At 55.5% G+C, this 17,928-nt stretch overlaps 4 protein-coding genes across 11 annotated transcripts; all 4 read left to right on the top strand.

Annotated features, from left to right (window-relative positions):
• Positions 1–13: 13 nt before the first annotated feature.
• On the top strand, positions 14–3,034 carry Nudt22 (nudix hydrolase 22). 3 transcript variants are annotated; one of them, XM_042260028.2, is made up of 6 exons: positions 14–79; positions 341–834; positions 1,293–1,391; positions 2,324–2,421; positions 2,553–2,646; positions 2,850–3,034. In XM_042260028.2, the coding sequence occupies exons 2-6, from the start codon at positions 358–360 to the stop codon at positions 3,006–3,008; spliced, it is 927 nt and encodes a 308-aa protein (XP_042115962.2). In that variant the 5' UTR covers positions 14–79; positions 341–357; the 3' UTR covers positions 3,009–3,034. The 3 variants fall into 3 exon arrangements, with proteins under 3 accessions (XP_042115962.2, XP_076414515.1, XP_042115970.2); XM_076558400.1 differs by having other exon boundaries at positions 32–144; positions 341–720; XM_042260036.2 differs by having other exon boundaries at positions 32–144.
• Positions 3,035–3,385: 351 nt separating this feature from the next.
• Positions 3,386–8,077, top strand: Dnajc4 (DnaJ heat shock protein family (Hsp40) member C4). 3 transcript variants are annotated; one of them, XM_006980731.4, is made up of 7 exons: positions 3,397–3,483; positions 3,777–3,890; positions 5,358–5,451; positions 5,993–6,177; positions 6,263–6,424; positions 7,697–7,783; positions 7,865–8,077. In XM_006980731.4, exons 1-7 carry the CDS (start codon positions 3,401–3,403, stop codon positions 7,974–7,976), a joined length of 837 nt encoding a protein of 278 aa, XP_006980793.3. In that variant the 5' UTR covers positions 3,397–3,400; the 3' UTR covers positions 7,977–8,077. The 3 variants fall into 3 exon arrangements, with proteins under 3 accessions (XP_076414527.1, XP_006980793.3, XP_015854654.2); XM_015999168.3 differs by having other exon boundaries at positions 3,398–3,483; positions 6,260–6,424; XM_076558412.1 differs by lacking the exon at positions 3,777–3,890 and having other exon boundaries at positions 3,386–3,483; positions 6,260–6,424.
• Positions 8,078–8,431: 354 nt separating this feature from the next.
• Vegfb (vascular endothelial growth factor B) lies at positions 8,432–13,293 on the top strand. Of its 2 annotated transcripts, none has more exons than XM_006980730.2 (7): positions 8,432–8,630; positions 9,150–9,192; positions 9,451–9,647; positions 9,844–9,917; positions 10,105–10,137; positions 10,449–10,583; positions 12,903–13,293. In XM_006980730.2, exons 1-7 carry the CDS (start codon positions 8,571–8,573, stop codon positions 12,922–12,924), a joined length of 564 nt encoding a protein of 187 aa, XP_006980792.1. In that variant the 5' UTR covers positions 8,432–8,570; the 3' UTR covers positions 12,925–13,293. The 2 variants fall into 2 exon arrangements, with proteins under 2 accessions (XP_006980792.1, XP_006980790.2); XM_006980728.2 differs by having other exon boundaries at positions 10,348–10,583.
• A 1,792-nt stretch (positions 13,294–15,085) lies between these two features.
• Positions 15,086–17,853, top strand: Fkbp2 (FKBP prolyl isomerase 2). Of its 3 annotated transcripts, none has more exons than XM_006980725.4 (6): positions 15,086–15,243; positions 16,496–16,664; positions 16,995–17,107; positions 17,229–17,275; positions 17,596–17,631; positions 17,708–17,853. In XM_006980725.4, exons 1-6 carry the CDS (start codon positions 15,146–15,148, stop codon positions 17,767–17,769), a joined length of 525 nt encoding a protein of 174 aa, XP_006980787.1. In that variant the 5' UTR covers positions 15,086–15,145; the 3' UTR covers positions 17,770–17,853. The 3 variants fall into 3 exon arrangements, with proteins under 3 accessions (XP_006980787.1, XP_076414619.1, XP_006980788.1); XM_076558504.1 differs by lacking the exon at positions 15,086–15,243 and adding an exon at positions 15,796–15,881; XM_006980726.4 differs by lacking the exon at positions 15,086–15,243 and adding an exon at positions 16,203–16,344.
• Positions 17,854–17,928: the final 75 nt, after the last annotated feature.

Genomic DNA, 17,928 nt, shown 5'->3' with positions numbered 1-17,928 from the left:
TTCCGCTTGAGGGGAAAGAGGTGGAGCTTGGGGGAGGGGGGCAAGCCGACCGGTGAACTCCGAGATCCTGCGTGTCCAGGTTGGATGTAGGAGGACTCCTGGTTTGGGGGCTACGAGCATTGGCGCTCCTGGTGCTGCGGGGCGGTAGGGATGCCCAAAGGTTTTACGGGTTTGGGACAGCAGGAGTCCAGGCGCTTGCTGGGCTCAGGACTCTTGGTGGGATGATACTCGCTGCCCAAGCACTAAGTAGTCGGGGATCTGCAGGAGGGTCCCTGTCAGGATTTCTGTGTAAGAGAAGGTCACCTAGAGTGACAGGATGGCCGTCTGTGTCTTCCTCCAGGACTTCCCTGTCACGCCATGGACCCCGAGGTGTCGCTCTTGCTGCTGTGCCCTCTTGGGGGACTGTCCCAGGAGCAGGTAGCAGTAGAGCTGAGCCCAGCTCACGACCGTCGTCCACTGCCTGGAGGAGACAAGACCATTACTGCCACCTGGGAGGCCCGGCTGCAGACCCAACCCTGGATCTTTGATGCTCCCAAGTTCCGCCTTCACTCAGCCACCCTGGCATCCAGCTCACCTGGGCCACAGCTGCTCCTGCATCTGGGTCTCACTTCCTACCGGGACTTCCTGGGCACCAACTGGTCCAGCTCAGCCTCCTGGCTGCGACAGCAGGGAGCTACAGATTGGGGTGACAAGCAAGCCTATCTGGCAGACCCACTGGGGGTGGGTGCCACGTTGGTCACAGCTGATGACTTCCTTGTCTTCCTGCGCCGCTCTCAGCAGGTGGCCGAGGCACCTGGGCTGGTGGACGTGCCCGGTGGGCACCCTGAGCCTCAGGTAGAACGACTGGCTGGGCACAAGGGCACGGAGGAGTCCAGGCTCCTAGTTCTGTCCATCGCCTCTTAAAGGGAAAAGTGGCCTGGTGTTTCTGAGGCTGCAGCCTCCTCCCATGCTGTGGGCCCTGCTAGAGGACTGTCCAGGAGAAAGTATGGGCCCCGCTGAGCATAGCCCATGACTCTCGCCACTCCGGAGAGGAAGGTGCTCCCTGCCATTTGGGAGACCCACCTATAGAAGCTAGGGATCATGGGAGGAGAGACTGAAGGGGAGGAGATGTTTTTTCCCACCTTATGTAATCCTTCCTAGCTAGACTTGATTGTTTATTTGGAATAGGAGGGCCTGGGTTAGGGGATTGCCAAGACTCCCACACTGAGCCTGCCCTAGGCACCCACGGCCAACAAGAGGAAAAGCAGTGTGGGAATCGGTGCAGATGAAGGCTGAGCCTAAATTTTTCACAGGCCCTGTGCCCTGGTGGCAGCCCCCAACACAAGGACCTCCCTGGGGAACTGGTGGTCCAGGAACTCTTCTCCAGTGTCCTGCAGGAGATATGTGATGAGGTGAGTGGCGGGGCCCCACACATGATGGGCATGAGTGAGGGGTGGAATTTGCTAGAAATCCACTGGCCTGGGCCGGAGTGAGGGTCTGCATGAGCCCAGCTGGCATTGAGAAAGAGCATGGCATTAACGCTGGAGCCATGATTCCTTGGTCCTCAGATTCTTTCCTACAATGGAAACAATAAAAAATGTCTAGTCTGTTCCAATACTTGCTGAAAAAATAGCGTCTTGTTTACTGAGTCAACTTCACTTGGTAAAAGGACTTCCCTGGACAATGTGCTCCATTTCCCATCTGTAGGATGAGCATACCCAGAGCCTGTGTTTTGTGTAGTGGACACTTGGCTAGCAAAACAAAGACGTGCTGAGGGTCACAGGCCATTGAGGACTGAGGACGTAGCTCAGTTGAGCTGGTACACTGTTTGCCTAGCACAGTGGTTCTCAGTCTTCCCAGTGCTGCCACCCTTAATACAGTTCCACATGTGGTGGTGACCTCCAACCATACAGTGATTTCCGTTGCTACTTCATAACTGTAATTTTGCTAGTTTTTACAATTTTCATGTTTGCTGTTATGAACCATAATGTAAATATCTGTTTTCCAATGGTCTTAGGTGGCCTCTGTGAAAAGGTTGACCTCCTAAGGGGGTCACGACCCACAGGTTGAGAAACATTGGCCTAGCCTATCCAAGGCCTGGGCCTTGATCTTCGGTACCGTATAAAACAGGTACAGTGGTGCATACCTGTAATCCCAGCACTCAGGAGATGAAGGCAGAGGATCAGAAATTCAGGGCCATCTTGGCTAAATATTGAGTCTAAGGCTAGCCTGAGCTACACGAGGCCCTGTCTCAACAAAAACAAACATATAAAACACCAAACCAACCAACAAACAACAAACCCAGGCCACTGAGGTCAGCCTGACGGGGGACTCCCTGCCACAGGTGAACCTGCCACTGCACACCCTGAGCCGGCCACTGTTACTGGGCATCGCTTGCAATGAGACCAGCGCGGGCAGAGCCAGTGCAGAGTTCTATGTCCAGTGAGTGGGCTCCGGGGTGCAGGACCCTGGGTGAGGCGGGTGGGGAAGGAGTGGGTTCGAGGCAACTGGAGTTCTGCAGGGTTCCTATAAGGCCTGGACGCCCACCAAGCCGCCCTCATGTTCTTGTCCAGGTGCAGCCTAACTTCAGCGGAGATCAGGAGTTACTACATGAATGGGGGACCTGAGGCCCACGAGTCTACAGGAATCATCTTTGTGGAGACACAGGTGTGGAGTTGAGGCTTTCAAGGTGGTCTGGTGATGGGGGAAAAGGACACCTGGGAGAGGCAGAGAACTCCCTGGTCTCCTAGTTTCCAGAGGCACAAAGCTTGGCTGCTACCTCAGGGGCAGGAGTACTGAGGTTCAGCAACGCTGGACACAGTCCCAGTAGAATGGGGGCCTGATGTCTGGGTCTCACTGATTTCCCGCAGAGGGTCCAGAGACTGCAGGAGACGGAGATGTGGACACAACTCTGCCCTTCAGCCAAAGGGGCCATCCTCCTCTACAATCGCCATCCGACTCTACAGTCGGGTGCTGGGAAGTCCCACCTGAGTAATCCTAGCGTCCCGGCCCTATCACTACAGCTCTGAAGACAATAAAGGACTTTTATTCTTGGGTTGCGTTGGCTTCTGCTGCTTCTCTGGAAGTCTGGGATCCTCGGGGAGAACCTGGGGTGGGTGAGAGGGGCTGAGCACGTGGCCGAAGGGGAACAAAACAAAAGGCCCCATAGCGCAGCCTCCGTGTGTCCCCCTCGTTTGGTGGACGTGGGCACGGCGCAGTGAAAGCTTCTCTTTGAACCGCGCCTCACTGCTGAGCGGGACGGGGCGGGAGACCTTCCCCGAGGCCAGACTCGGAACCGGACCGGCAGACAGCGGTCCTTTCAGGAACCCCAGCGCTTCCGCTTCGCGGACTCTGGCGCCCTCGGCCAATCAGCGCACGGGGGCGGGCCCTTCGCTGCACGTCCTCCGCTTCCTGCCCAATTATGCGCGGCCAGAGCCTTGCGCCAATGAGAGCTCGGGGGCGGGGCCTGTGCGGGGGCAGGAAATGGCGGCGACCGCGGAGCCTGTGAGTAGGGGACGGAGGCGGGGCTTGGCCGTGGCTCCTCCCTCGCACGCCCCCCTAAGGCTGTAGGTGGGGAGGGGTGCCCCTGGTCCTGAGCTGGTGGTCCAGACCTGGAGGCCGGTGCTGGAGAAGGGTCAGGGCCCCAGCATCTGATTCTTAGTAAAAAGGCCTTTCCCGAATCTGCTTAAGTCTGCCTTTGTGGGAAACTGAGGCAGGCTCCTTCCCTCTGCCCCGACACCCGAAGTCCGGCCCTCCTGGGACCCAATGCACCCTTCTTGGGGACCTCCCTTCCCCAGCTGCCCGCACGCCGTCATCATGCCGTCCCTGTTGCTCCTGCTGCCCCTGCGCCTACTCCGGCGGTGGCCCCGCAGCTCTCCCACCCGACTTCTCACGGCCGCCGCAGGGCAGCGGTGAGTTGAGCTCCAGATCTCGGCCGTGTTCTGAGATCGTTGTCTCTGTATTATATGTCAAGTGCCTTCAGAGGTTTGTCCCAGGTAACCCTCACCTTCAGTGCTGGACACTAAGCATCAAGAGTTAGGAGCAGAGCCCCAGGATTAGGTGAGAGAAGTGGCAGATCGGGAACTTGAGCTCAGGTCAAACCCAGGGCTCTTTCTGTAGTTCTGGTATGACGCCTCGCTTCACTGTGCATACTCTGGGGAAGGGGAGGTTGGGTACACAGATTTAGATTTCTGGGCTGGAATCTGGAGACGCCGGTCAGGAGGAATAAAGTGGAGGGTGGGAATCTGCCTTTTCCTTTGAGATGGAGTTTTCCCGTGTTGCCCAGGCAAGGGTCCGAACTCAATCTCCAGAGTATCTGGAGTTCAGGCACAGCCACCATACCTGGCCTGGAAATCTTTTCCCTCAGTACTGCTTTTCCCTCAGTACTGGCACTGGAAAACAGAACCTCGTGCATGAGAGACCAGGAAATCTTTTTTTTTTTTTTTTTTTTTGATTCAGGGTCTCATGTAGTCTAGGCTAGCCTCAAACTTACTAATAGCCAAGACATGACCTGAATTTCAGACTTTGCCTCCACGTCTCAAGTGCTGGGATTACAAGTGGACACCACCTTACATCAAAAACTGCTATTTAAAATACGTTTTTTTAGGGGCTGGAGAGATGGCTCAGAGAGAGAGCACTTGCCACACTCACAGAGGACCCAGTGGGTTTTTTCCTTTGTTTTTCAGATTTATTTACTTATTATGTACACAGTGTGTTCTGCCTGTGTGTATGCCTGCATGCCAGAAGAGGGCACCAGACCTCATTACAGATGGCTGTGAGCCACCATGTGGTTGCTGGGAATTGAACTCAGGACCTCTGGAAGAGCAGTCAGTGCTCTTAACCTCTGAGCCATCTCTCCAGTTTTGATCCCAGCATCAACATGACGACTCACAACCACACTCTTCTGACCTGTTGGGGGTACCAGGCATTCACGTGGTGCATATACCTACAGACACTCATGTATATAAAATTAAGTAATAAATCTTTAAAGCTTTTTAGCCAGGATGGTGGTATGCATCTTCAGTCCCAGAACTTGGGAGGCAAAGGCAAACTCTATGAGCTTCAGGCTAGTCTGGTCTACCTAGGGAGTCCAGGTCAGACAAAGCTAGTGAGGCCCTGTTTTTAAAAAAGCAGCAGCAGAACCCTTTTGGGTCTGTGGTGCAGGAGTCTGGGGACTACACTTTGAAAATGAGAAGTCTTGACCATTCCCGAATCACCCCAAAGGGAAGGGTAATCTGGGGGCTAGATGTGTTTTGGGATTAACTTCAGTTCCTGGTGACTGAACTGAAGGGTGTGTCCCAGGGAGGATGGCAGGACAGGGAGGGCAATGGTGCCCTGTGGTCTCCTAAGCGTCTGTGGATTTGGGCTTCTCTCCACAGGCCTGCTCCTACTAATTACTATGAACTGTTGGGGGTGCATCCTGGTGCCAGTGCTGAAGAGGTTAAACGTGCTTTCTTCACCAAGTCAAAAGAGGTACTGGTGTCCCCAAGGTGAGGAGGGGGAAGATGAGAAATGAGCCAGACACAGGGGTGCTCCAACTTCCTGGGGTAGGTCTGTATCTCTAGCTGGTAGCACATTCCTTCCATCTGCATGGATAGGAGGTACTCAATATCCTCTATGAGGAAAGAATCTGGCAAGGCCAGGGGTCCTTCTGTGTGTCTCGTTTTTCTTTGTTTTTTGTTTTTTGTTTTTTTTTTTTTTTTGAGATAGGATCTCACACTGTAGCCCAAACTGGTGTCCCAAACTTTCAGTGGTCCCCCTATCTCCACCTTCCTAGAACTGGAGTCACAGAGGTGAACTAAAGATCTGGTTGGTTTTCTTGGGTGAGAAGTACAGGAGTCTGTACTTTGTGATTCTCTGGCCTTTGGGAGGGATCAGCAAGCCTGTGAGTGAGCGGCAGTGTCCCACAGGCCAGGTCTGAGGGAGTGCTATCAGTCTTCATGGGTGGACATCATCAGGACAGGCCCTGGGAAGGAGCTGGAGAATGAGGTAAGGGGCCCCTGTCTCACCCCAGCTGCACCCTGACCGAGACCCCGGGAATCCAGCCCTGCATAGCCGCTTTGTGGAGCTGAATGAGGCCTACCGAGTGCTCAGCCGTGAGGAGAGTCGTCGCAACTACGACCACCAGCTGCACTCAGCCAGTCCCCCCAAATCTTCAGGGACCACAGCCCAGCCTAAGTATACCCAAGAGACACGCAGGTATCGTAGTCCTGACTCGTGGTATCCCCACCCTGAAGCCTTCCAGAGAGCTTCATCTTTCCACGGCCCTCTTGTTCTTCAGCAGCTCCTGGGAACCCCCCAACGCACAATACTGGGCCCAGTTTCACAACGTGAGGCCACAGGGGCCTGAGGCAAGGCGGCAGCAGCATAAGCACAACCAGCGGGTACTGGGGTACTGCCTCCTGCTCATGCTGGCAGGCATGGGCCTGCACTATGTCGCTTTCAGGTGCCTCTCCATCCTTCCCGGGTCCTGGGCAGAGGGTGGGTGAAGAGTGCTGTGGCCAGCCAGCCACAACAGCCTATGACCCGCATACTTTGTCTCTCCCAAGCTAAGAACTTTGTGAAATCAGTCTTTGGAGCCTTGCCTTGCTGGGTAAAGGCAGCATCGCATGAAAGGGCTAAAACTGTTTTGTTTCTCATAACTTGAATGCTAATCTTTGGTGCTGGTTGCTGGTGAGGCTAGAGTCATCCAAAATGACGCACAAGGAGGGCACAGACAAAACCCTGGGGTTCTCTCTCTAGCACGTCCTAAAACAGGCATGGTGGTGTGTACCTGTAATCTCAGCACTCAGGAGATGGAGGCAGGAAGATGAGAAGCTTGGGGGCTGGAGAAAGGGGTCGGTGATTAAGATTGCTTGCTGCTCCTGTAGAGGAGCAGAGTCAATTCCCAGCACCCACATATGATAGTCCACAGCTGCAGGAGATCTGATGCCCTCCTCTGACCTTCAGGCAGACCTGACACACACCACACACACACACACACACACACACACACACACACACACACACAGAAATCTTTTCCTCTTTTAAGTTCAGCGTCGTCTTTGGCTACATTACTGAATTTGAGGGCAGCCTAGGCCACATTAAACTCTGTCTCAATATAGAAAGAAAGCAGAAGGGGGTGAGGAGGACAGGGGCAGTGTGACAGAGACGGCCCTTGCTGACAGCCAGGGCCTCACCCCACCCGTCATGCATGCTGTAATTCCAGATTTCTGCAGCACAGAAACCCAAAGGATGGTGCCCACTGCCAGTACCGCCTAGTTCAGCAATGGAGATGAGAGAAATGCGTCCCCTTTCTAATCTCCTGGGAGGGGCACCCCGATTTCAGACCTGTTTAACCATTCTTCACAAGCTAGCCAGGGACTTAGGGTACCACCCAGCCCTGCACTGACCTGGACCACTTGGTGTCCTCCCCTCTGTCCCCCGAAACAGGGTTTCTCTGTGTATCCCAGACTGTCCTAAAACTCGTTCTTGTTCTGTAGACCAGGCTGGCCTTGAACTCACAGAGATCTGCCTGCCTCTGTCTCCCAAGTCCTGGGATTAAAAGTGTGCACCACCACCGCCCAACTTGTGTCCCCTTTCCCCCAACTTATCACAGGACTGTCTGTTAGGAGGAGAGATGTGAAGTTGTGTGGGAGATTCTAGAGCCTGGTTGAGGACCAGGGCTTCAGGGACAGCTGAGTCTGGAGACCCAGGGTTAATTGCAATCCCCTCACAGGAAGCTGGAGCAGGTGCACCGGCGCTTCATGGACGAAAAGGATCGGATCATCACAGCCATCTACAATGACACAAGGGCGAGGGCCAGGTCTGTCACTGCTCCATCTTGCCTCGCTCCCTGCCCCAGAACCCTCCGTCAGGATCCCTGCCCCATCTATCTTTTCTCCAGGGCCAACAGAGCCAGGATTCAGCAGGAGCGCCAGCAGAGGCAGAAGCCTCGGAACGGACCCTCCCTGCCTCCGGAAGGCCCTGGGATTGTGCCCCAGGACGGCAGCCCTTGAGGGGCTCACTTGGGTGGGACCCGCATTGGTTCTCTCTTTGCTGCCTGTCCAGGACTACACATTTCCCACAACACGTGCAATAAATTCATTTTCAGACTCTTGTCTGGCTCGGTCCTTCAGGTCACACATGTCCTCACCCTTCACCTCTTGGTACAGCGACCCCGGAGCCCGGCCTCCTGGGCGGTGCGTCCCCTTTCCCCTGCAGCGGCCGGAGGGGGCGTTTGGAGGGGACCAGCTCCGCCCCCGCCCCGCCTCCGCCCGCAGCCCGGTGGGGAGCGCCTGTTTAGGTCACATGAGCCTCCAGCCCGCCAGCCCCGGCCAGGCCCCCTGCCACCCCTGCCGTCCCTGCCGCCCGCCGTCCCCGCCACCGCCACCGGCCGCCTGCCCATCCCGATCCTCCAGCCGCCGCCGCGGCGCTGCGCTGCGCTGCCTGCGCCCAGGGCTCGGGAGGGGGCTGCGGAGGAGCCGCCCCCCGCGCCGGGCCCCGGGTCCCCGCGCCCGGGCCCGCGCCATGGGGCTCTGGCTGCCGCCGCCCCCCGCGCCGCCAGGCTAGGGCTATGCGGGCCCCCCCGGCGCGCGGCCCCCACGGGCACCATGAGCCCCCTGCTCCGCCGCCTGCTGCTCGCTGCGCTGCTGCAGCTGGCCCGTACCCAGGTATGTGCGTCCACCACGTCCAGCATGCCCGCCCGCCCGCGGTGCCCTCTCAAGGTTGGCGGAAGTAGGGAGGCGCCCGCTACCTCTGCGGAGGGAATCCGTTGGTCCAACTGGGCATAAACCTGGGTGCCCCTCTATGCAGGCCGGCTAGCCCTAGCCCTAGCCCCCGGGCCACTCCCACGCCCCACCCTATCCCCTGGGCTCCTGGGGGGCGGAGCTGCTCAGTACCCTCGGAACCTCGTTTGCCTCCCACTGTCCTCGCTCCTGACCTAAAACAAGCCCAGCTCCAAGGCTTGGGGTTCAATGCCACTTCCATAGTATGTCTGGTGGGTCTTGGGCCAGGGAAAAGTCCCAGATGGCTAAGTGGACAAGGAAAATTAGAGCCGAGGTCCTGTGAACGGAACAATCTGTTAAGATGTTAGAAAGGTGCAAAAACCTGACTCGGGGCCAGAGCACTTACAGACACAGGACCGGCCCTTACAGAGTGCACCTTGGGCCCAGGTATCTTCTTTCCCACAGGCCCCTGTGTCCCAGTTTGATGGCCCCAGCCACCAGAAGAAAGGTAATAGTAGTTAACAATAACTTGACACCAGCCAGTACCAAGAGGGGTTGGCACATGCCCTGAGTTTATGTCCCTCATCTTGTGTGATCCCAACTCCTTTGGGAGATGCCATTTCTCCCAAATGAGGAAACCGAGGCAGAGGAAGACAGGTTTAAAGGGAGGGTTGGGGTGGTGGTGACAGGGCCTTAGAGAGGCTCCATGCTTGAAGCAGCGTCAGGAAACCCGGTAAGAACTTAATCCATCTGGGTCTGCCCACAGTGGTGTCCTGGATAGATGTTTATGCACGTGCCACATGCCAGCCCAGGGAGGTGGTGGTGCCTCTGAGCATGGAGCTCGTGGGCAATGTGGTCAGACAACTAGTGCCCAGCTGTGTGACCGTGCAGCGCTGTGGTGGCTGCTGCCCTGACGACGGCCTGGAATGTGTGCCCACTGGGCAACACCAAGTCCGAATGCAGGTATTGGGGCCTATGGGTCGTGTGTGTTGATGGGACAATGGTGCTCTGGGGCCTGGGTCTGCCCAGAGACAGATACACAGGAGGCGGGAAGTCCTGGCCATTCTTCCTCTAGCCCATGAGTATCCCCTTTCTCTGTCTTTCTCCTGCCCCCCCCCCCCCCACACTCACTATCTCTTCCTCATTCTCCTGAGTACAGATCCTCATGATCCAGTACCCGAGCAGTCAGCTGGGGGAGATGTCCCTGGAAGAACACAGCCAATGTGAATGCAGGTGCCAGCCAGGTCTAACTAGCATGAGGTGGGGGTGTCAGGCATGGGGCTGCACCGTAGTACTGGGACCAGGTGGCTAAGAGTAGAGCCAGAAGTAGGCATGGATCCTGGGGCAAGGGAGCAGGAGGCTCGGGTTTCCTGACCCTCTCTTATCTCTCTCCTCTCTTCCTCTCTCTCTCATTTTTCAGACCAAAAAAGGAGAATGCTGTGAAGCCATATAGGTGAGTTCCTGAGACTTGCTGCTGGTCCAGGAGAGAGCACATGGGTAGGTTAGGAGGCACACAAGTGAGCCAGTAGGCCGCAGCCCCTCTTGGCTTTCTCCTCTCACTGACACCCCTTCCTTTTCATGCTCCCCAAATCAATGCATCCTGTCCTAGCCCTAGCTCCCGGGAAGACTCTTTCCACCCCAGACATGTCGCTTCTCCTCCTAGGGCTGCCAAACCCCACCACCGTCCCCAGCCCCGCTCTGTTCCGGGCTGGGACTCTGCCCCGGGAGCACCTTCCCCAGCTGACATCATCCATCCCACTCCAGCCCCAGGACCCTCTGCCCACGCTGCACCCAGCGCCGTCAGCGCCCTGACCCCCGGACCTGCCGCTGCCGCTGCCGACGCCGCAGCTTCCTCCGTTGCCAAGGGCGGGGCTTAGAGCTCAACCCAGACACCTGCAGGTGAGGAGTCTACGGGGTGGCACATCAAGGCTGTGCCCTGGAGCGGGTCCAGGTGAGCCTGCCAGTGGGAGAAAGGCCAGGGAAGGAGGAGCCGGCTGCATGTGTTAAACATTTACTGCGCATCTGCTAGCAACCAGATCAGCAAAAACGCAGCTCAAGTTCGGACACACAAGCCAGACAGTGGGAGAGATGATGCCACCACCAGTAAAGGATGCTGAGCGCTGTGATAGGAGCATCATCCGGTCTTATCTCTGAGCAATCAGCCATCTCCTGGAGTGGAACTAAAGAAGACTTTGTCCAATTTGCAGAGCTTTATGTCATCACAGAAGCCCATTTGCTCCGCTCTATGGGCTGCGAGAGAGCGAGGGAGTATGGGAGCCCCATGTGCCTCTGCTTACAGAGCTGAAGTAGCCCTTCTGTGTCCCATGGGGCTATGATACATGGGCCAGGCCCTGGAGGACCCCAGAGAGTATCAGGAGAAAACAGGGTTCAAAAAAGGAAAAAGAAATGCATTGAGGGAACTGGGACCAGACAGAGGTATATGCCAGGAATCTTGGCACTCAGCTGGAGGTAGAAGGATTGGGAGTTCAAGGTCAACCTCAGCTACAGAGAGAGTTTGAAGCCAGCTTGGGCTACTTGAAAAAACAAACCCACAAGAAGACAAAAAGGAGCTTTGGCTGGGTGTGGTGGTGCACACCTGTAATCCCAGCACTCAGGAGGGAGAGGCCTGAGTGATTTTGAGGACAATCTGGCCTGTAGATCAAAGTGCTCTCAACAAACAAACAATAATAACAAAGAAGAGCCGGGGATGTAGCTGAGTTGGTAGAATGCTTGTGTAGCATGCGAGAAACCTTGGGTTTGAGCTTGAGCACCAAATGAAACCAGGTACGGTGGCACTCAAAAGTTCAAGGTCATTCCTTGTGACATAGTGAGTTTGAAGCTCACTTGGCCCACATGAGTAAACAGGGGTTGGAGAGGTGGCTCAGTGGTTAAGAGCACTTTCTGCTCTTGCAGAGGATCCAGGTTTGGTTTCCAGAACCCACATGGTGGCTCCCAATCATCCATAACTCCAGTTCCAGGACATCTAATACCTCTTCTGCAGACACCAGGTGTCCATGCAGTGCACATATATGTATGCAAGCAAAACACTCATATACATAGAAAAGATATCATGCTGGTCAATGGTGGCGTACGCCTTTAATCCCTTTAATCACTTGGGAGGCAGAAGCTGGAGGATCTCTGAATTCAAGACCAGCCTGGTCTACAAAGTGAGTTCCAGGACACTCCAGGGCTACTCAGAGAAGCTGTTTGTTGTCTCAAACAAATAAACAAAAATGATACAATAAAAATAAATAAATAAATAAATAAATAAATAAATAGGGGCTGGAGAGGTGGCTCAGCTGGTAACGTATCTACCATTTGAGCATGAAGACCTGACTTTGGTCCTTAACTCCATGAAGAAAGGTAAGAGAGATACAGTGTAACCTAGTGTTGGAACCCCAGGCAAAGACAAAAGGAACCCTGGAATTTGTTGGCCAAGACTCAGAAGAATCAGTTAGCTTCACACTTGGTGACCCTGTCTCCAAAGATAAAAAGTGGAGGGGGAGACAGATGACTCAGAATGGCTGCTACTCCTGCAAAAGACTGAACATAGATCCAGGACCCTCTTGGTTGAGGGCCACATTCCAGCTGCTGCAGCTCCCTCTTCTGGCCTCCTCAGGCACCTGTGTGCATGTGGGTATACAGTCAGACATTTATACACTTGAGTAAAAAATAGCAAAATATGTTCTTGTTCGTTTTGTTTTTTAGACAGTGACTCTTTACATAGCTTTGGCTGTACTGGACGCTCTGTAGACCAGGCTACCCTTGAACTCATACATCTGTCTGCCTCTGCCTCCTAAGTGTTGGGATCAAAGGTGTGCACCATACACCAGGCAAAAGGGATAGAGGTGGAGGATGATCAAGCCACAAGTATATAACACACACACACACACACACACACACACACACACACACCAGCCCCCCCCCCAATTTTTTTAAAAAGTTTTTTTATTTTTATTTGCATTGGTGTTTTGCCTGCACGTATGTCTGTGAGGGTGTCAGGTCCCCTAGAACTGGAGTTTCAGACAGTTGTGAGCTGCCATGTGGGTGCTGGGCACTAAACTGAGTCCTCTGGAAGAACAGCCAGTGCTCTTAACCACCGAGCCATCTCTCCAGCCCATTTAAGAAGATTTAAAAAAAAAAAAAATGAATAAATGTAACAGAAGAGCTTGGAGTTAAGCCCCAGCCAGCACTAATATCCTTTCCTCCACTCCCCAGGTGCCGGAAGCCTCGAAAATGACAAGATGCTTTTCAGACTCCGTAGGGCCATTTGCCTCATAGGCCCCATCTTAGTGGGAGAAGACAGGAGCGTAGAAGAACAGACTTGGACTGGGAGGAAGCTGCCCCAGGACCGGGGCCTTTCAGAGGGCTCTCCTGCCATCCTTGTCCCCCAGCATTGCCATCTCTCAACTGACAAGGAACCTCATATCTCCCCTTTTGGGGAGCAGGGTACCAGCTCAGCCAAGCACCCTGGTCTGGGGAGCATCCTCTGGCTGCTCTGTTTCCCCTCACTACAAACACTCCAAACCTCTGCAAATCATGGGATTTGGGCTCTGCGACAATAACTGTGACCCCCGCCCCAATCCTGATAAAGAGATGGAAGGCACTATCACTGCTTACTCTGTCATTGTTCGCCACTCTCCAGGCTGGCCCGCTTGGCAGGAAAGTATGCAACCACACTGCATCCGAGTCCTGCAGCTTGCCTTACTGTGCCAGTGGGGCCCAGGGCCCAACAATGGTTCCCAGGCAAAGCTACAACCACAGATTCATCAAGTCTGTTACATGAAGTCTCTGCCCCCTACCCACCACAAAGATTCTGTCTGCCCTGGCCAGGAAAATTAAGGTGGGACCCAGACCTTAAGAGCTGTTTCCAGATGACTGCTGCCACTGGAACCCTTTGGGCTCCAGACAAGTATGACTTCCTTCACACAACAGGAGGTAACAGCCATTTCCCTTGCTGGGCACATTTTACGATATTGTTCCCTGTGACTGCCCTTTTCATTTCTCAGTCCGGCCCTATGGCTGGAAGGCCTCTTTTAAGAACCGCGTCCTCCCCCACACACAGTCTCCTCCACCTGTACAATCCCTCGCACCCCAGGATTCATCAGCTGCAGAATGAGAGAACTCACTATCCCACTCAAGCTCAGTGTCCTGGATAAAGTGGGAAGGCCAGCCTAGGTACCAAGGCTTTGTCCTACTGCAATTCAGGGGCAGAATTGACTGAAACGCCACCCTAATGAAGGGACTGATAACGAGTGTCATGATCTAGGTGGTACCGAGGCAGGAGTAGGGTAAACTGAAGAATTCCTGATGATGATGGCCACATACTTATTTATCCATTTATGAGAGTCTCACTTAGCCCAGGCTGGCCTCAAACTCTTCATGTAGCCAAAGATGACATAAATTTCTAATCTTCCTGCATCCACCTTCAAGTACTGAAATTACAGGTTTAGACCACCACACAGGCTGGGAATCAAATCTACCTATTCCTGCATGCTAAGCAAGCACTACCAATTCATCTCCAGCCCTGATGCTACTTTTAAACCTTTGTTTTGTTTTGTTTTTTTGAGACAATGTCTCATGTATCCCAGACTGGCTCAGCATTCTTTATACAGCTGGGGATGTCCTTGAACTTCTGATCCTCCTGCTTCCATCTCCAAAGGCATGGGACACCACACCATTTTTTATTATGTTTAAGTAACTTTCTCAGTGGTGATACTGATGATCATGTTCTGGCTCCAAGATGGTTAGAACCTGAGTGCTAAACTCTGAACCCACTAAGCTTCATCAGACATGCAAGATGCTTCCCTTGGCTTCAAGTCAGCACCATGGTTATCTTTGTTTGGCACCTTGAGTATTCAGTTTTAGCAAGGCAAACTGGCCTGGGGCAGGTATGAATTCACCTGACTCCCTAACCTAACTCAGGTTTGGCTGCCTCTGAATTTTAGGGTCCTTCGGTTGACAAATGTCCACTGGGTACTGGTAGACCAGGCCGAGCCAGGTCACCGCAGGCCGTGACTGTGCAGTGTGAGCAACCAAAGGTGATCCTGGATGCTGCAGACCACAAGATGGAAGGAGTCCGTATAGGTCAGGGCCCCCCACAAGGAGACCGAACTTGCTCAAGGTCACGCAGCCAGCCAAAAAGTGAAAGACCTAGGATTCAAACCAGGGCTGTCGCTGCGAACCCTGGGCTCTTTCCACAGCAACGAAAGGCGTGCGGGATGTGACCAGAGAAGTAAGCATGGTGCTGGCAAGAACCCCTCTGGGCACAGCTACTCATGCTTGCTTGACCATATCACCTCGGCCGGAAGTGCCTTCTTTTCAGAAATCATTTTTTTTTTTACCAAACCCGACAGGTGACCCGGGCGCCGGAAGTGACTTTATCCACGTGGTAATTCAGGAGGCGGAGCTAGGCGAGAAGCCCCACCCTGAGAGCCCGGCAGCGGGTTTCGGACGGTCCAATGAGGGCGGGCAGCGTGTCCCGCCCTGTAGCGACGAGGACGCGCCTGCGCAGAGGTGACAGCACGAGCGGGATTGGCTCCGGGGGCGCGGCGAGGAGGTGAGCGGGGGGCCACAGCCCGGGCTGGGGGATTCGGGTGCAGGAGGGCAGGCTGGGGCAGGTCGGGCCGAAGCGGGCCGTTATCCGCGTGCCAGCGAGGGATAGCAGACGAGGGAATTGGGGCGGGGGTCCAGCGTCTGGCAATGCCGCAGGGGGCGGGCTCTCACGCCGTACTGGGCGGAGCCCTGGGACTCGGGGCTGGACGCGGAACAGCGGCGGGAGGGACCACGGATCTCGTGCGAGTGGAGGGCGGAGCCCAGCGGCCCGTAGAGGGCGGAGCCCAGCGGCCCGTGGAGGGGCTAGGACGACTGGGGGGCGGGGTCTGGCGTTTAGAGGAGGAGCCGGAGCAGGTGGAAGGTGGAGCCTTGGGCTCGGAGACGGAGGGCGTGGGGTCCCAGGCGTCGGGGGCGGGGCTTCAGCCGGTGAGTGGCGCGGCACCTGTGCAGGAGAAGGGGCCTAGCATTGCCGAGGGCGGAGCTGCAGGTCAGGGGGCGGAGCCGCGCTCCCTGAAGGGCGGGGCCAAGGAGCCTTGCGAAGAGCTAAGCCCAAGTAATGGCCCGGGGCGTCCACGTGGGGGCGGTCTGCGTGGTGGCCGCGCCTGGGGTCGCGGTAGACCGAGAACTCCCCCTGGAGAGATTGTGTGGGTGGAGCGGGCTCGGCGCCCGGTTGACTCGGGGCCAGTCTGGGTGCCCCGGAGGCCCCCGAGAGCTCAGAGCTGGGGGGGCGCCTCTGGCGGAGGAGACACGGGGCCGGGATGGGGTGTGCCTCCGGAAGACCGGGGCTCCCCAGAGCCGCCTAGCGGAGATGTGTGGGTGCCTCGGGGCCGGCCACCTGCAGCAGCCGCAGAGGTGTGGGTGTGCTGGACAGGAGGCAGCTGGGTGTGGCGCGAGTGGGGTCGTCCCGGGACTAATCCGGTGCAACCAGATAGGGTTTGGACCTTGCGTAAAGGGGCTGGTGGGAACTGAAGAATGGAGATGGGGACCGGGAGGAAGGGAAGGTCTGGTATTGAGCAAAGGGGCGGGGCCCTGGCTGCTGTGGCCTCCCCTGACCCCCTCCCCTCGCTGCTGGGGTCCTCGGCCAAGCCCCCTTCTCACTGGACTGGTAAGTGTGACAGTAGAGCCCAGGGGGATAGGGTGGTGACAGTGGGATTCCCAGGCACAGGCAAGATACAATGGGGGTGGCGTCCTCCTGATACTGACTGAAGTTCCATGACCCTCCCTCCTTGGTCGGGGGAGGGGAGCTGTGCCTACAGAGACATGAGGCTGAGCTGGGTCCTGACAGTACTGTCCATTTGCCTGAGTGCCCTGGGCACAGCCACGGGGGCCGAAGGCAAGCGGAAGCTGCAGATTGGAGTGAAGAAACGAGTGGACCACTGTCCCATCAAGTCTAGAAAGGGAGATGTCTTACACATGCACTACACGGTAGGTATCAGGGTGGGGGTTCTGGGGCTCTGTCAGTCTCTGGAGACCAGAAAGGACTGGGAATCCTGTTCTTCTCTCAACTAGATAGATGACCTTGAACACATCCCTCTTTGGCCTCCTTTCTGATTCTACCTTGCCTCTCAGTTTACTCATCAGCTAAGTGTTAGCATGAAAATTACTGTACATTAGCTACCAAGGCATTGTCCCGACTTTTAAGGAGCGTAACCACCAGTGCTGTGGTGACCGTGGTGATGGGGTGGGGGGAGCGGCTGGGTGAAGGGGGTTTTGGAGTGGTCGCCTCCCCTTACTACTTTTCTGACGGTCCCACAGGGCAAGCTAGAAGACGGGACGGAGTTTGACAGCAGTCTACCACAGAACCAGCCCTTTGTTTTCTCCCTCGGCACCGGTCAGGTCATCAAGGGCTGGGACCAGGGGCTGCTGGGGTGAGTTTGGGGTCCATGTTGCAGTGATCCAGGAAATAAGCTGTGGGAGGAAAGGCCCATTTGTGGGGCAAGGGCCTGGGGGTCTGGGTGCCTCACATGCTGAGCATGTATCATCCTGCAGGATGTGTGAAGGGGAAAAGCGGAAGCTGGTGATCCCATCTGAGCTGGGTAAGAGGCCCTTGGGGTTAGGGGATTGTGTGTGCGTGTGGGGGGGCACTTAGATTTTAACCTCAAGTGGTTAAAGCCACTTCAGCCTCATCGGTCCCCACACTAGTCACTGTAGTACATGCCACTTCAACTCTGGCTTGTGTCCCACAGTCAGAACTGATAAGGCCCGTGCTCAGCTGTAGTGTGACCCTCTAGACCTTCGGCATCCTCATCCTTCTCCATTACATCCTCCACTTCTGCCTGCCTATGGCAAGATCATCCTTTATGTGGGCTAGAAGGGAGCCTGGCCACAACTTACTGTGTCTTTGTGTTTTTGACAGGGTATGGAGAGCGGGGAGCTCCCCCAAAGATCCCAGGTAATACCCATAACACCCCCACCCCATGACTCTCCCAGGGTCCCAGGTCCCAGTCTGACCACACTTTTCCCTCCAGGTGGAGCAACCCTGGTGTTTGAGGTGGAGCTGCTCAAGATTGAGCGACGGTCAGAACTGTAGCAGGCTGCAGAGGGGTAGGAGACCCCTGTCAGGGACCAGACTGCTTCCAAACAAAACAAAACAAAAAAACCTTTAAAACCCCAAGAGTGAGTCTGTGTTTCTTTGTGGATCCTAAGAGACTTAGGTTAAGACCTTAGCTTCAGCGTTGGGGAAATAGCT

Source organism: Peromyscus maniculatus, chromosome 1, assembly GCF_049852395.1.
Source record: "Peromyscus maniculatus bairdii isolate BWxNUB_F1_BW_parent chromosome 1, HU_Pman_BW_mat_3.1, whole genome shotgun sequence".
Taxonomy (NCBI): domain Eukaryota; kingdom Metazoa; phylum Chordata; class Mammalia; order Rodentia; family Cricetidae; genus Peromyscus; species Peromyscus maniculatus.
Note: the sequence above shows the minus strand (reverse complement) of the source record. Positions and strands in the feature narration are given on the sequence as shown.